This window comes from Hipposideros armiger, unplaced genomic scaffold (genome assembly GCF_001890085.2).
Source record: "Hipposideros armiger isolate ML-2016 unplaced genomic scaffold, ASM189008v1 scaffold_621, whole genome shotgun sequence".
Classification (NCBI taxonomy): domain Eukaryota; kingdom Metazoa; phylum Chordata; class Mammalia; order Chiroptera; family Hipposideridae; genus Hipposideros; species Hipposideros armiger.
The window spans coordinates 1,074,654-1,089,492 of NW_017731971.1; the positions used below are offsets into that span (position 1 = coordinate 1,074,654).

Below are 14,839 nucleotides of genomic sequence, written 5' to 3' on the forward strand. Positions count from 1 at the left end.
AGGGACACTGTTCGAGCACGGTGGCCATCTCCATCTCCACCGCGTCACCAGGCCACTGGCGCTGGGGACGGGAGAGACGAAAGCTGTCAGCCCCTCTCTCTGGCTTGCTCGCTGTCCCAGACCATCCACCCTTTGGGGGCTCCAAGGGGCTTGTTCCTCCGGAGTGGGTGAGGAGAGGCGCTGACTCGGCTCCCCTCGTAGTGACACCAGGGAGAACTCAGACCAGACCAGACGAGACCCTGGCCGAGTGGTGGCCTCGGAGGAGACTCAGGAGGGAGCGTTCCCTGAGTGCAGAGCACAGGGGCAGGGGCTGCTGACCTGGTTGTCTACGCGGAGCTCAGTGAGGGTGGCATTTTCTCGCACTGCCTTCAGCACAGCCATGAGCCCTGTGCTGCTGATGAAGTTGGATTCAATGTTCAAGCTCTGGAGGCTGCGATTCTCACGCAGCATGTCAGCCACCGCCTGTGTAGGAGGGACTGGGGTTAGGATTAGGGGCCAGTTTCGCAGGTGACAGGAGCAGGAGGGAAACAGCTCTTTGAGAAGAGGAGTCCCTGCGGAGCTGTGGGTGAGGCCACAGGGAGGCCGGAGTAAGGCTGGGTGTAGGGGAAGGAGGCAGATTAAGGACTGTGCAGGTGGGGGCAGGGGGTTGGGACTATTCTTCAGGAAGATGACTGAGGATCTCAGAGCTGTGAGCTGTAGGACTGAGGGCAGGAGTCCCCATCGGGGCCATGCTAAGAGGACGTGATGGGACTGGGACCCCCAGCACAACCATTTATGACAGCCTTGAGAGGGGTGCATATCACGGGATGGAGACGGCTAGTGGTGTCAACTAGCCTTACGTTGGCAACGGGGTCACCGCTTTTCGTGGCCACCAGACTGAAGCTCCGGATGTGGGTATTTGTCTTCATGGCCTCACACAGCTCAGTCAGCATGGGGATGGAGATGTCCTGTCGGGGACAGCAGGTGGTGGGCTAGGGGCCTCACATGTCAGCAGTCCTCCCGGTGTTACTCTTTGGAGGGTGAGGGCCAAATACCTGTATATTATTCAGGTTCACCTCCTCCAGCTCCTTATCATCGCTTCGAACTCTCTTTAGTATCTCCTCGATGTTTGTGGGGTTTGGGGGCTCATCTGGCACTGGCTTATACTTGTCAGGCTGTACCACACCTGTGAGTGAGGGCAGGAGGGTAACCCCAAATGTCCCTCCCATCTCGTCCCCATTGGTTCTCTTATCACTTACACACCATGTCCTCTCCCCATTCATCTGTTTCACCCTTTGCTACCTTTCCTCAGACTCTGGGACTGCCTGCCAAGAGCCCTGGGGGCCACGCTCCCAAACACTCACTGCTAATGCCTTCAGTGTTGCAGATTTCACCACTGCAGATGGCGTCGTAGTATTGCTTGTTGCTCATCAGTGTGTACATGCCCAGAATTGCTGGAAAGAGTGAGGGGGTGGGGGGACAAGGAATGAGAAGAAGGGACTTGTTTCAACCCCCACCCAGCCCCGAATCTGTTGCATTTCTAAAGCCTGACCTCTTTTGCCCTTCCAAAGAGGTTCCCACCCTCCCTGGGCCCCAGGGATCCCCTCCATAAATGGCTTAAGGCATTTTTAAAAACATTGACACGGGGCTAAGAGAAAGTCCCTAAGGAGCCACTAGAGGGTTCCATTTTTATTTGCTTTATAATCCCTATAAAATTGCCCTTGAGATGTTAACTTACTAAATTTAAAATGAATGAATAAATACATAAACAAATCAGAAAAATCAAAACCACTACCACAAACATCCTTGTCCTGGTTCAGAGCCTTCCCCGAGTCCCATGCCATGAGTGGGACCCCCTGCCGATCTTCCCGCTCTCAACCTCCCACCGCTGCCCACCTGCAATGTCACACATCTCAGCATCTGTGGCGTGGGCCAGTGCTTCCTCCAGCTCAGGCTCCAGAGTGATCTGCTCCTCTGCTGGGATCTCCCTCTTGGGCTGAATATAGGGTTTCCCTGGAGGGAGAGGGAGGATAGTACAGGTAGAGGTCATTTCTTCTAAGATCCTAGCCTGCAGCTTCCTTGCTTTCTCCGGAAGGTGGGATGCTGGGCCTCTAGGGGCCAAAGCCAGAGTCATCAACAAGCTCAGAACCTCTATGTCCCCTGATCTAAGAGCTGAAGAGTGCAAGCTGGCATGCAGGTACCATGGCAGCTAGGAGCTGGCAGGAGTGAGGGAAGCTGGAGGGGGACATGTGAGGGACAGCCATCTGGGTTCCAGGGGACATGGACGTTGGGGTCTCCTTACCCTTCTTCTCGCCTGTGTAGGGCACCAAGTCATCACGCTCTTTGACCTCTAGTGCCTGCTGCTCCAGGTACTGCAGAAGAGCGTCTCGGTCCAGCGGCCCTGTTGGGCTCTTCTTGGTCTGGTCACGTTGTCTTAGTCCAGCTGGCAGGAGCATGTTCTTAGGGATGAGTTGGGGGAGCAAGTCAGAACTCCCCTCTGACCTGCGGCACCTCCAGGGCTCCCTAGAACATCTCCAGACACCTTCTCCCTGGCCCTCTTGGGGCTCCAGGCCCTGTAGGTGGCCCTGGTTTCAGCCACCCAGAGCCCCACACCCTTCCTGCCCTGGTTCCCCATGCTGGAGCCCCTACCTCGGGGTCCATCTCCTGTAGCTCGCAGTCCAGCTGCTCTAGCTCCTCAGGGCTCAGGCTCCTTAAGATCTCATCTTCATCTATGTCTCTGTATTTCTCCAGTTCCTTCTGATACGATGACATGATGGCCCCCACCCCCTCCCCACTATGTGGCACTCACGGAGCCTGGGGAACATGGGGAAAGTGGTTGGACAATGGAAAGACGTACATGGATACACAGTAGGGACAGGAAGAGACCGGCCAGGGGGGCAGAACCATGAACTGGATGCCTTGGAGGTTAGAAATCTAGTTGGGCGTGGGAAGATGGGGGTAGGGTAGGTGGTTTAGTTAGAACCAGAGCCTCCTTTGCCCTGCTTCTCCGGCTTCCAGCCGTCGGGATCCCAGGCATCCAAGCTGGATTTGCCTCCCCACTGTGTGTGACCCAGAGATCCTGGCAGCACCCCTCCCCTATAACGTCTCCCGTCGGTGCCTCCTGGCCTAGCACAGCTGCTGGGAGCCCTACCAACACAGCTGGCTGCAAGCCCAGTTCCTATTGAAAGGAGGGGGGCAGGCGGAGAGCTTCAGGGATATTCCTTCTCTCTTCCCCATAATCCAGCCTTTTTCCTAAACTGGTTTAAGAAAGGAGGATTCGGGGACAGAGACAGTTCTCTTACCCACCCTCATTTCTTCTTTTATCGTGGGGGATCACGACTTCACTATCTATGTTTGCTACAGTTCTGAATCCTAAGGAGAAACAAGGGCTCAGAGGCCCTGGAGTGGGGGGTACCTCCAGGTTGGGGGAAGGGTAGTATGGCCTCAGGAGAAAGGGCTGAGTCCCCATAATTTTTCCTGGCTTTGGATGGGAAGGTGGGGAATGCCTTCGAAATGGGATAAAGTTTCCCTAAAAACAGTGGGGGGATTCAACTTGCAGTCTTTTACAATATAAAAAGTATACACACAAGCTACACATACACACCATGCCAAGTATGAAAGATCCAGAAAATGTGATACTTACATTGACAATGTCAACTACAGAGTTAAGGGCTATGACGGACAGTGGCAGAGACATACACTGAGTGACAGAGACACAGACATACTTCGTATCATTCCCACTAGAAGCCACTCTTGTCCTCCCATCTCCCGCCGGGCCCTGGTCCATAAGCCCCCTGCCGTCCCACCTACCAGTCCTGGCGGCCACCTCCCTTCTCACCTCCCCTGTTGGTCGGTCTGTTGGTTCTACGGGAGCTCTGTCCAGGGAGCAGGACGAGCCCAGTGCCGGGCGAAAGGGTGGGGGAACAGTGAGCTCAGCATTTTATTATTTTAGCTCTGGCCAGGTGGGGGGTAGTGGGAGATCGCATATACACAGCCCCCATACCCTGCCCAGCCCTGAGAACCTCTAGTGGCCACCAATAGCCATGACACCTCCTCCCTGACACTTCATAGAAACTGGGGTTCGACCACAATCAGTTAGTTCGTTTATTTGGTGCCTGCTGTATTCAAAGCAGTGACTAGAAGGTGACATGAAGGTGAGTGTAAGGATTTTGTTTGATGTCTAATTTAAGGTGTTTATAATCTAGCTGAAGGAATAAATACTTTACAATTTAAAAAGGGCAGCTCATGATAAATGCAGTTCAACAAAATTAAAGACCCATCTACCCTCAAGACATTCACACTTGCTTCCAACCCTAGATGGGACACCAAACAAAAGGGATCTTTCTATTTTATTAGATTAAAAAACACAAACAAAACCAGTAGGAACTAGGGGGAAAGATGGTGAAAAAAATACAGAAAACGGCCGGGAAAAGGCTAGAGGTGACAAAGGGAGAAGCAGGGCGAGGAGTGAGGACGTGGAGAGCCCCACGGCAGGGCAGGAAAGAGGTCTGTAAGGGCTAACTGTCTCTTCACTTGATGACAATTTTCTGGCGCAGGGCTCGAGGCCCGGAGCTGGGGAGGGGCTCAGGAGGTGGCGGGCCCGGGCCCAGGGCTGAGGCCGCGGGCGGCAGTCCGTGCGCAGTGATGTACTTCTTGTAGGCCTCACGAATGATCTTGAAGGCTCGAGCAGTGGCGTAGGGTATGTCTGTGACAGGGTCCCGGTACAGGGCTGGGCGATGGGTCACTGGGCACACCTCCCGAACAGGGACCTTCGGGGGCCGCCCCTGGGGAAACCATTCCTCAAATGTCGCATCATCACTAAAAGTGATGAAGGTCCGTGAGCAGCGAGCAGGAGGGATGGCGGCTCCAGTCCCGGCGCCGGGGGTCAATGCAGAGGCCGTGGGAGCAGGGTCAAGTCTGAGGGCAAAGACAGTGATACACAGAGCTGAAGAGCGAAAACAACAGATGGAGAGAGAAGAAGAGATCAGAGAGGTGAGGGAGGAGGAGGAGCAGCAGAGCGATGGCAGCATCTGGAGGAACCCATGCAGGGACAGATGGGAAAGGAAGGCCGGGCCGGATGGGAAAACAGAAGAGGAGGAGGCTGCAAGGGAAAGAAAGGAGGCGAGGGGGAGCGGAATCTGCAAGACGGCCAGTGTCAGCGAGAGCTGAGTGAGGACAGCAGGCGAAACGGGGCTGAGGGCGAGAATGCAGCTGAAGGAAGGGAGGAACCTCCCTTCTCTTTTTCCGAGTGTCACTCACCCTTCCACATCCACGTTCTCTTCTTTAGGGCCCGGGTCCCCAACCAGCGGCACTGTCACTGAATGATAGGTGATTATGGGCCCGGGGCACTTGCGTTTCTTGTGAACCTGCTTCTTTTTATCAGCCTCGAGCCGCTCATACGTCTCTTCAGGGTCACGGGAAGGAATGAGAGGATGGTCAGTTCTCCGTTTTCCACCCCCACATCTGTCCTACAGCCTCTCAGGGATCTTCCTGGCTGTCTCGGCACTGCCTCCCCCGCCCATTAGGAAAGTCCTCCCAGGCCCCCCCCCTGCGTCCCCCATTTCACAAGTTCCCTGCTGGCCTCTCCGCTCATCGTTTCTCAAGCCCACTCGGCTCCCCACCCACTCAGAGCTGTAGGGCTTCGGAGCTGGAAGGGACCCTTTGAGGAGGGAACTGCTCGTTTCCCTGGACACCCCACAATTGCCCTGTCAACGCGCTCCATCCAAGGCAGTGCGTCACAGCTTTCGGCATCTCCAGTCATTACAGGGTTCTTTTCCTACTGTGAGCTGAAACACTTCCTGATGACACTGTTTCACCTTTTTAGGCCATAAAGGACATAAGTCTCATCTGTCTTCCACATGACAGTCCTTTAAATAGTTGAAACGGGTGTCACGTGTTTCCAGGCTGATCGCTGCACCCATTCCTCATACAACACGGATCTGAGTCCCTCCCTCCGTCGGCCACCGCTGAGCCTAGGACACTCTTCTGTGACTGGACTGATCACAGCCTATGGCGGAGGTTGCAGGCTGGCAGCCCACCCAAGTGTTTTGTTTGATCCGTATAGCGTTGTAAAGGAAAATCTGAATTGGTTGCTGACATTGAAAAATTAGGCAATTCATATTTAAATACAGAGATTTCTGGTCTCTCTTTAAAAAATTATGAGACAGTGTGGCAACCCTGGGTCTGCATTCTCACACGGTGAGACTCAGCTGAGGCGATTCCTCCTGTTGGGCCCACCTCTCTGATCCACCCGGCCCCCTGGCCAGACCCTGGGACACTGCACTATGGCAGCTCACTGTTGGGATGTGTCTCTTCAAGGGCAGTGACTGGGCTTCACGCTACCCCCACATTATCAGGTCATGCAGCATTCCACACATAACAGGCACTCAGTGAGTATTTGTTAATGCATAAACAGACCAAAATCTTCCTGGCCCCTTTCCTCTGCATTAACTCCAAATTTGTGTCCGTCCTAAACGCGGGTACCATGAACACTATCCTCTAGATGAAATCTGACCAGAAGAGAGTTCTCCAGAAACCCTTCCAGTGATTTAGCGGCCTTTGTATTTGAACTCTGGTTGATAGTATTTCCTTTCCCTTGAGCCAACGTTCCAACCCTTCTTTCGAGCACTTCCCTGGATTCTCTGGAACTCCTGCTCTCTAATCAGCCAGCTCATCGGTGTCAAGGTCCTCACTCGACTTCTTCCACAGCGCGCCTTACCTGTCACCCCGAGGCCGCCACTCTCCCCGTGGCCCTCTGGTGGAAGCTGCCCATCCTTTCACATCCCACGCAGGACGTGCCTGTGTCCTACTGGGCCCCACACTGCAGCTTTCAGACCCTGCACCTACCCACCTGCACACTCGCTTCTCTTTAGAGGCCTCTGCCAACAACCTTGATTACCTTCTCTCCCTCCTGGTCAGGCACTCCCTCACTCATTGGAGCCTTTGGCAATGGTTTTCACTCTTGCTCTCCACCTCAACTCCTGTCATCTCGGGTCACCCTGGGGACTTCAAAGGCAGGCACAGAGGTAGGGTAGTAGTACCCGCAGGTTCCCCCTTCCACACCACAACCCCAGTTTCTTCACCACCTTCCTATCCACGACATGTTACTCCACTCCACTACAACTACAGCCTCGGCTCTGACATTGCTGGAACCGCCCAGCTCTGAAACCATTCATTCAGGCTCTGATCACACACCCTATCCTCAGGTGTGTCTGCTCCCCTACGCTGGATACCTCTGTTCTTCTACCTTTTCAGAACCTCTCATACACAGACAGCTCCTCGTTCTATCAGGCCCTTCCAGCCTTCATTTTCTTTTCTAAATCGAGCTCAGGTCTTTCATTTCAGTCATTTTCTTGTCAATCTCAACTCCCTTGCCCAGACCTGGATTGCTGAGTACAACTGGAGAAAAATTACACAACAGGTGTAATGGAGCCACCATACGTGCATGGTCCCATACTCCAACAGACCCCCACCACCAGCAGATAATCCCATCTCTACAACTATTTCAAAGACTCTCCACTCTCCTAAAGCATCCTAGTCTATCCCAATACTGGACAGATGACAGTGCCTAAAAGACATCAGAACCACTCAACGTCCTGCTCGGATTTATGAACCTACAGCTAGAAGTCACCTACGCTTCCTTCCTCTTAGGACAATTCCTCCACCTATGCTCTAGCTCCCACCGCCCTCTCCGCACCTGCCTGCCATTCTCCAAAACCTACCTTAATTACCTGTTCTTTCTCCTCTACCATCAAACTCTTTCAGTTGCTTCTCCCAAGAGATAGTGCTTCCAATCTTTCACTAAAACAAAGACACCTCTATCTTGACTCCAGACGCCCCTATGTCTTCTATTCCCTCTCCTACCTTTCACAGCCAAATCTAAAAAGTTTAGCTTCCCAACCAGCTTCAAAATGGTTTGGTCATCTCTGACCTCCATGTCATCAAAACCAGTAGGTACTTCTCAGTCCTTTTTACTGGCATCTCAGCAGCATTCGGCAGTTATTCTCTCTTGAAATAACCTCCTTCCTTGGTGATTTTAAGACAAACCGCTCCTGGAGTTCTCAACTCTCGGCCCCCCCCAAGTTTGTTTTTTAACCCCTCCTTTTTGGCCGGGTGAGAATATTTCATGTCCACAGGACTCTCTCGGGCCTGTCTTCCCTTCTCATGCTACGCTTTTCTTCCAGGCCAGATCCACTCCAATGTCATCAATTACCATCCATGTTCTAAAGACTTCCAATTTTATATTTCCAGCCCAGATCTCTTACCTGAGCACCAAATTTGTATATTTCACCGACCTCTCAGCACTGCATAAATTGCTCACAGATGCCTCAAATTCAGCATGTTCAAACATTTATTTACTGTTTTGTCCCCTGCTGAGCCTGCCTCTCTGGAATCTCCGATGTCAGTTACTGATGTCAGAAGCCTGGGAGTCACCCTCCTTACAGTGGGCCGAACTAATCAATGTGGTCGAAGGATGCAGTTTGTAATTAATGACGTCAGGTGACCTCATTGTTTGTGATGGTTCTCAGTCATTTATGTTTTGTGTGACTGCTACCATTTTAAAGTTCTGAATTGCCATTACACAGATAAAGATTATATTTCACATTTTAGAGCCAATATCAACTTCTCGTCTCATAGCCAAATAGAAAAAAAAGTCATGAGAATCCATCGGGAAGATGTTGGAAAGGAACTACATCTTTTTTCAATTATTGTGGTCTTTGTAGTTCAGTTATCTAAGTTTCAAAACTATCATTACCCTAGAATCCCAGATAGTTTGGGTAAACAAATCTTCCACTCCACAATGAAGTCGCATTTTTGTTATGCGTATGTGTTCCACCGTATGTGCTTGTCAAAAAACAGATTCCAAGAGAGAAGTAAATTGATACTAGTGATTCTACTTCATATTTCAGAGTATGCCCCAGAGTGAGCATGTGAGGGGAGGTAACACGCTGCTGTCCCCTCAATTTCTCATGTACCTCTCATGATTTGAGACTCTACCTATAAATGTGGGGGTTTTGCACAATATATTACTGTACACGACTGTGTACCCCACAGCACTCAAACTGAAGCGATTTTTAAAAAACGTTTACTTTAAAGCAATTTATCTCATGACCTGACTGTCCTGAATTTCTAATTCTGATCATTCAAGCAGGCATTCCCACCCCATTCTGGGAACAAGGAGAGCAAGATACAAGTAGGTTAGCTAATTTGCCTGCAGACTTACAGCAAGTGAACAGCAGGACTAGGATTTGAACTCAGTTCTACACAACTCTTATTTCACCTCAAAGTACCTTCATATAACTTATTCTTCAGAGCCTTTGTAACTGCCGAGTTCTTTGCTCCTAATCAATACTCACCCCGTTTTTTCCTCCTGACTCCCTGGTCCCAATCTCCACCTTTCCAGTTCTTTGGGTCTTCCAGGTTTCAAGGTTTTCTCAAGCCCCTATACCCACTGTCCTCCAGACCACAGACTGACCCAGGGAACGTAAGTTGAGCTCCTCCGTGACCTTGGCCTCCCTGAGCAGCTCCTCCTGGGTCAGTGGCCGCTCACAGTGGGGCCCTTTCCGCCGCCGGGACTGGCCCTGCCGCTCCTGCACCCGAAGGAATGTCTGTCGTGTGTGTTCAGCTGTAGACTGACGCATGGACTTCCGACCTGGGAAGGATGTCAGAGAGGAAGAAATCTGAATTCATGGCCACCTCCTTTATGTTTTTAATTTTAAAACTTTTCATCATTTGAAATCATTTCAAACTTACAAAAAGGTGCAAGAATATACAAAGAACACCCAGGTAGCCTTTACCCAGATCACCTATTAAGCTTTTGCCCCATTTGGACTCTCTCTGTGTGTGTTTGTGTGTGTATTTATTTTTTCTGAATAATCTGAGGATTAAGTTGCACACATCATGGCTCTCTACCCCTAAATACTTCAGTGTGTATTTCCTAGGAATAAGCATTTTCCTTAACATAACCATAACACAGTTATCAATTTCAGTAAGTTTGACACTGATAAAATACTTTTCTCGTATTCCAATTTTGTCAGTTGACCCAAGAGTCCCACTCACTGTCAGAGCCGTCATCCTGTAGCTCTAGTGGTACCAGTGCCTTCTCTTCTCGGGCCTTTTGAGAGCTACCAGCTGGGGTGCTGACCTTTCGAGGCCTCAAGCTCTTGAGAGGCTCCTGGGGACAGATTGGAATCAGACACCGGGGAACAGAGAGATAGGGAGAGAGAAGGTGAGAACCTTAGGAGAAAACTAGCACTGCAGGAAATGGGGCTGGTGTGGGGAGTACTGGGACCTGATGGAGAACAGGAATTCAGGAAATCCGGGGAGACCAGGACTTCCCCGGCACCTTATAGGCTTTGGTGACCACCCGGCGCTTCCTTCTCGGCTCTTCCGCTTCTCCATCGCTGGATGGTTCATCCCCTTCGTCAATGTCAAAGTCGGAGTCCACCTCATCCTCTGTGTCTGACTGGTCCCCTTGATACTCGTCATCTCCTGATTCCTGAGGACATAGGGCGATGAGGTTCCCACTGGCATCGGAGCCAATAATGATCCTCCAGGGGGCACAGAATCTCTTCACTTTCTTGGTAAGGGCTGCCCCTCTCCTCTTCCCAACTCAGCCCTCCCTTTGCCTCAGGCAAGAAGCCTTCCTAGCTGATGGCCTCTGGCTCCAGCACTAGCCCTGGCAACATTAATGGACTGCCCTTCACCTGTGGCACACCATGTTAAGTGCTGGGGCACAAAAGGATATGCTTTGGTCTCTACCTTCTAGGACTTACAGTCTAGCAGAGGGCACGTCATAATTGCAAAAGGAAGCTTTAATACAAGGCAACAAATAAAGTACCAGATGGCAATAAAATGTTACAGGTGTTCTGCTATGGACCGGCAGGCTGGGAAGGTTTAAATGTCAGACTTTATTCCTTTAGACCAGGGATTGGCAAGCTTTTTCTGTAAAGGGCCAGATTAAAACAGGTAATGAGTCAGATCTGGCCAGTGGTGTCAAGCTTGCTGAACTCCGCGTTAGAGTGTAAAGAACGAAGAGAGCTTGAGCTGGTTTAAAATACTGGTAGTATTTAGACAGCCACGAGGGCAGAGGGGACCATGGGCAGATGGGCCAGCGGGAACAAAGCAGGACTGGGTATGGCACGTTCACAGAATAAGGATTTAGACCCAAGTAAAGTAGCAGCTTTGTCTCTGGCGAGAAGTCTTCCTAGCTGAGTGCCTTTGGCTTCAACACTGCCTCCTCTAAACATTAACTGATTGCCCTATAGATTTGTAAGACTTGAAAGGAAGGCTGCACTCAATCTATAGAGAAACTTAAATGTCAGGCTAAGAAATTTAGGACTTTAACTTGCAGGCCAGTGGTTGTCAATCCTCTCCCTCTCCTTACTTGTCCCAGCTTTGATAATCACTGTTGAAGCAAACTAAAGTCACTGAGAAATATGTCTCATTCCTACGGTGTGTTGGGACCAAAAACAACCCTTGGGTCCTACTACGATGTATAGTGGGGAGCCACTGAAGATGTGAGGACAGAGGGAAACTGTGGGTAAGGGGTATTGTAGAAAGCTCTGGAGGCAGGAGGCCAGCCGAGTGGCTCAGTTGGTTAAGAGCTCGCTCAAGAGCAACAGGGTTGCCAGTTCGATTCACAGCCCGAGCTGAGCTGCCGCTGAGCTGCCAACAGGTGGCAGAATGGCTCAGCTTAAAAAAAAAAAAGGAAAGCTCTGGAGGTGATTAAACAGGCTGGAGTAGAGAACATAGAGTACAGCCTAGACCCAAGGAGATGCCGATTAGGGCTAGATAGCAGCCACATTGGAAAGGGAAGAAAAACAATGGGGGCAGGGGAGTCACTCGGCTGGGTGGGGCGGCACGTCAAACGTGTGGCTCTCTTTTCAATCAGTGATGCAGGCTAATGGGCTAATCTTTGTACACACGCTGCCAAAACAAGCAAATAACAGAGACAGTTGACACCCCAAGCCAGCCAGAGTTCTTTCTTGCACTGATGACCATCATTTCCTCCCCAATGATGTTTGTGAAAGGCAGCCTGGGAACACGCTAATCCCCTCAGCTCTAACCTGGTATTAAATCATCTCACCAGAGTGTAGTAGTTCAACTACACATTAGCTTACTGCCTAATGGAAATGCTTTCACTAAGTTACGGATTTACTACCATTCCTTTGGCTTTCATCGTGGGTCATTAATAGACATGACTAGGTAAGAGAATGTTTTTATATCTACCAAACCCGTTACTATATATGTCTTATATAAGGATGCGATTCTCCCTAGGATTGACTGCTGAATAAATCTGTCTCTCTTGAAGAACTTATATGCTTCTTTCTTACTAACAAAAGAAATTCAGGGTTTGACTGCCACGAAACTCATAGCTAAATTTAATATCAATTGCTAGTACCATTTCAAAGGCTCCTGGTACAATTACTTCTGATCTGTCTCTATTTTTACTGTTCCTACTTTTTGTTTATATCGTAAGCCTCCTTGAGTCCTTTTTGGAAACATGATGGGTACATATTAAATAACGACTCGTAAAATGACAGGAATAGGAAAATGGCTTTTGGAAGAGGGAGGAGGAAGTTCTATTTTAAACCAGCTGATTGAGGCTGTGTAAGCAATGACTCCCCATCAGTCACCAAGTCCTGTGGATTCCATTGCCTTGATTTCTCTTGAACCCTCTTGTCCATGTGTCTCTACTCCCATTGCCTCTTTCAAACCACTCTCATCACAGAGTGATGAGACTTTCTAAAGTACCAATCTGATCATCTTCTCAGTCCTCTGGATGAAGAGCAAAATTCCTTAACACGCTCCCGAGGCCCTACAGGATCTGGCCCATGCCTCTCCCTCCATTCTTGCCAATTTTATTCTTCTTCATGATCTGGAGAATGACAGATGTGCAGGTCCCAGACCAGTGCCACAAACGTGTAACTCCCTGGACTAACCTTTCTCCTCTCCGTGCTCCCAGGCCTACTGCTCTTCCTCCAACCAAGGCCTCCTTGTCATACTGTCCTCAGCTTAAACATCACGTGCCCCAGAGATAACCATCCCGACTAACGACTCTGGCTCACGTGTGTTACCACGGCACCTAATACTTCCACTTATCACACAATATTTTAATGGATTGTTAACCCAGCTAGTTCGCCCACTGGGGTCTGGACTATATAAGGACCAAACCGTGTTTTTAATACTGTTTCCCGAGAGCTTACCAGTGTTTGGCTCACTCTAGGTACTCAGCACATGTTTAAAGGATGGATAGGTTCAATCAATACAGATTTAACAAGTGCCGACCCAATCCGGACCCTGAATTAAGCACTGGATGTATACTGTTGAACAAAACAGACTATCTCTAACCTTACAGAACTTACAAGCTAATAGGAAAGTATAAACAAGCTAACCAAATCTAATTACAAAGTGAAATGTTCCATGAAGCAAATAAATGAGGACACTTTTTAGGGCTGTCAAGGAAGGGTTATCTTAGAAGGCGTTTACACTGAGATGTGAAAGCTGTAAAAGGAGTAGGCTAAGCCCCTCTATTTTGGGGAGAAGTTTCTTTCTATACTTCAGGTGAAAAATCGGCAGTGGGCCAACGAGTAAAAACCGCGTGTCTACGAAGTGCCTCTCGCGTGCTAGACGTCAGAAGCGCGGTGCGAGATGCAACTGGAGGAACAGGAACACAGTAGGTTTCTGCCATACTCTGGGGTCTCCCCAGAGAGCTCCTCTATCGCTGCCCGGTCCGGGGCTCTCCCTTCTAGGACTCCACCGCATACCCCCGACTCGCCCACCCCGTCTCGAGCATCAAAGGCCAAGGCTCCAGTCTATTCCCCGCCCCCTTCTTTGTCCGAGGTTTCTCCCTTGAAGGCTCCTCTTAGCTTTCTTCCCTCCCTCTTCCTGGGCCCGGCTCTTGCCTCTGTGAAACCCCCATAAGTCGTCTGGTAGAACTCATCTTCCTCCTCTGCCTCCAGGAGCCCAGAAAGCCGGTTCCCCGCGGTCTTCCGAGGGGCCCGGCCCCCAGCCAAACTCATAACGCCTACAGAGCCTGCGCCACCACCAGCGGCCCCTCACCCAGCGCGGTTCTCGGGGCTCGGCGCTCGACACCACTACCTGCGGGTGGCAGGCGGCGGCGGAAACCGGCCGTCTGCAGGCAGAAGCAGCAGAGCGTCGAGGGCCTCCTAGTCCCGCCCCCTAAGCCGGCTATACTCTTTAGCTCCGCCCACTCCTGCGCATACACCGCCCCCAAGCTCCCTGACTTTCTTCTTGTGTTCCTGGCCTCTGGAATGATTCGACTGGGTGACACCAGGAGCCCCACTACCCTAAGTCCAAAATTCGGGGGTCAACAAATTTTCATTTAGAAGAGTTTAGTCTTCCTCTGCTCCAGTCCGTTTTCCATTCTGCTGCCAGTAGGAACCTTTATAAAAACCGAGATTTTGTCACTCTTCTGCTCAAAAATCTTTAATGGCTCCCTGTTATCTACAGGATAAAGTCCTTGAGGCAGAATAGTAGTGTGGTTAAGGGTAGAGCCTTAGAGTCATCCATACCTGAGTATGAGTTTGAACTTAGGTCTTCGAGCTGTGTGACTTTGGACAAATTGCTTTACCCCTCTGAATCTCAATTTTCTCATCTGTAAAGTAGGACTAATAATAATACCTGCTTTTGAAGGTTAAGAAGATTAAGAAATATAATACTTGTAAACTGCTTGGCACTGTATTTAGTAAGCACTTAGATGTTTAGTAGGTGATAACACTAGGAACATGGCAGTCAAGAGCCTTCCTAATTTAGCCACTTCCTGTCTTTTTAGCCTCACTTCCTGTCTTTCTAGCCTCACCTCCTGCCACATCATCCTATTCTAGTATCACTTCCC

The 14,839-nt window shown here is 50.3% G+C and overlaps 2 protein-coding genes across 3 annotated transcripts in view; both read right to left on the minus strand.

Annotated features, from left to right (window-relative positions):
* Positions 1-3,921, minus strand: part of TMOD4 (tropomodulin 4) — an 11,642-nt gene extending 7,721 nt beyond the window's left edge. The window contains exons 1-9 of the mRNA XM_019625261.1: positions 3,818-3,921; positions 2,629-2,793; positions 2,282-2,438; positions 1,876-1,992; positions 1,344-1,433; positions 1,035-1,165; positions 840-947; positions 319-462; positions 7-61 (exon numbers count right to left, since the gene is read on the minus strand). Coding sequence (XP_019480806.1) covers positions 7-61; positions 319-462; positions 840-947; positions 1,035-1,165; positions 1,344-1,433; positions 1,876-1,992; positions 2,282-2,438; positions 2,629-2,751 — 925 coding nt within the window. The 5' untranslated portion in view covers positions 2,752-2,793; positions 3,818-3,921. The remainder of the gene's footprint in view (positions 1-6; positions 62-318; positions 463-839; positions 948-1,034; positions 1,166-1,343; positions 1,434-1,875; positions 1,993-2,281; positions 2,439-2,628; positions 2,794-3,817) is intronic.
* Positions 3,922-4,310: 389 nt separating this feature from the next.
* On the minus strand, positions 4,311-14,102 carry VPS72 (vacuolar protein sorting 72 homolog). Of its 2 annotated transcripts, none has more exons than XM_019625367.1 (6): positions 13,887-14,102; positions 10,325-10,477; positions 10,039-10,153; positions 9,455-9,631; positions 5,239-5,383; positions 4,311-4,896 (listed from the first exon to the last, which is right to left on the minus strand). In XM_019625367.1, the coding sequence occupies exons 1-6, from the start codon at positions 14,001-14,003 to the stop codon at positions 4,509-4,511; spliced, it is 1,095 nt and encodes a 364-aa protein (XP_019480912.1). In that variant the 5' UTR covers positions 14,004-14,102; the 3' UTR covers positions 4,311-4,508. The 2 variants fall into 2 exon arrangements, with proteins under 2 accessions (XP_019480912.1, XP_019480913.1); XM_019625368.1 differs by having other exon boundaries at positions 4,311-4,924.
* Positions 14,103-14,839: the final 737 nt, after the last annotated feature.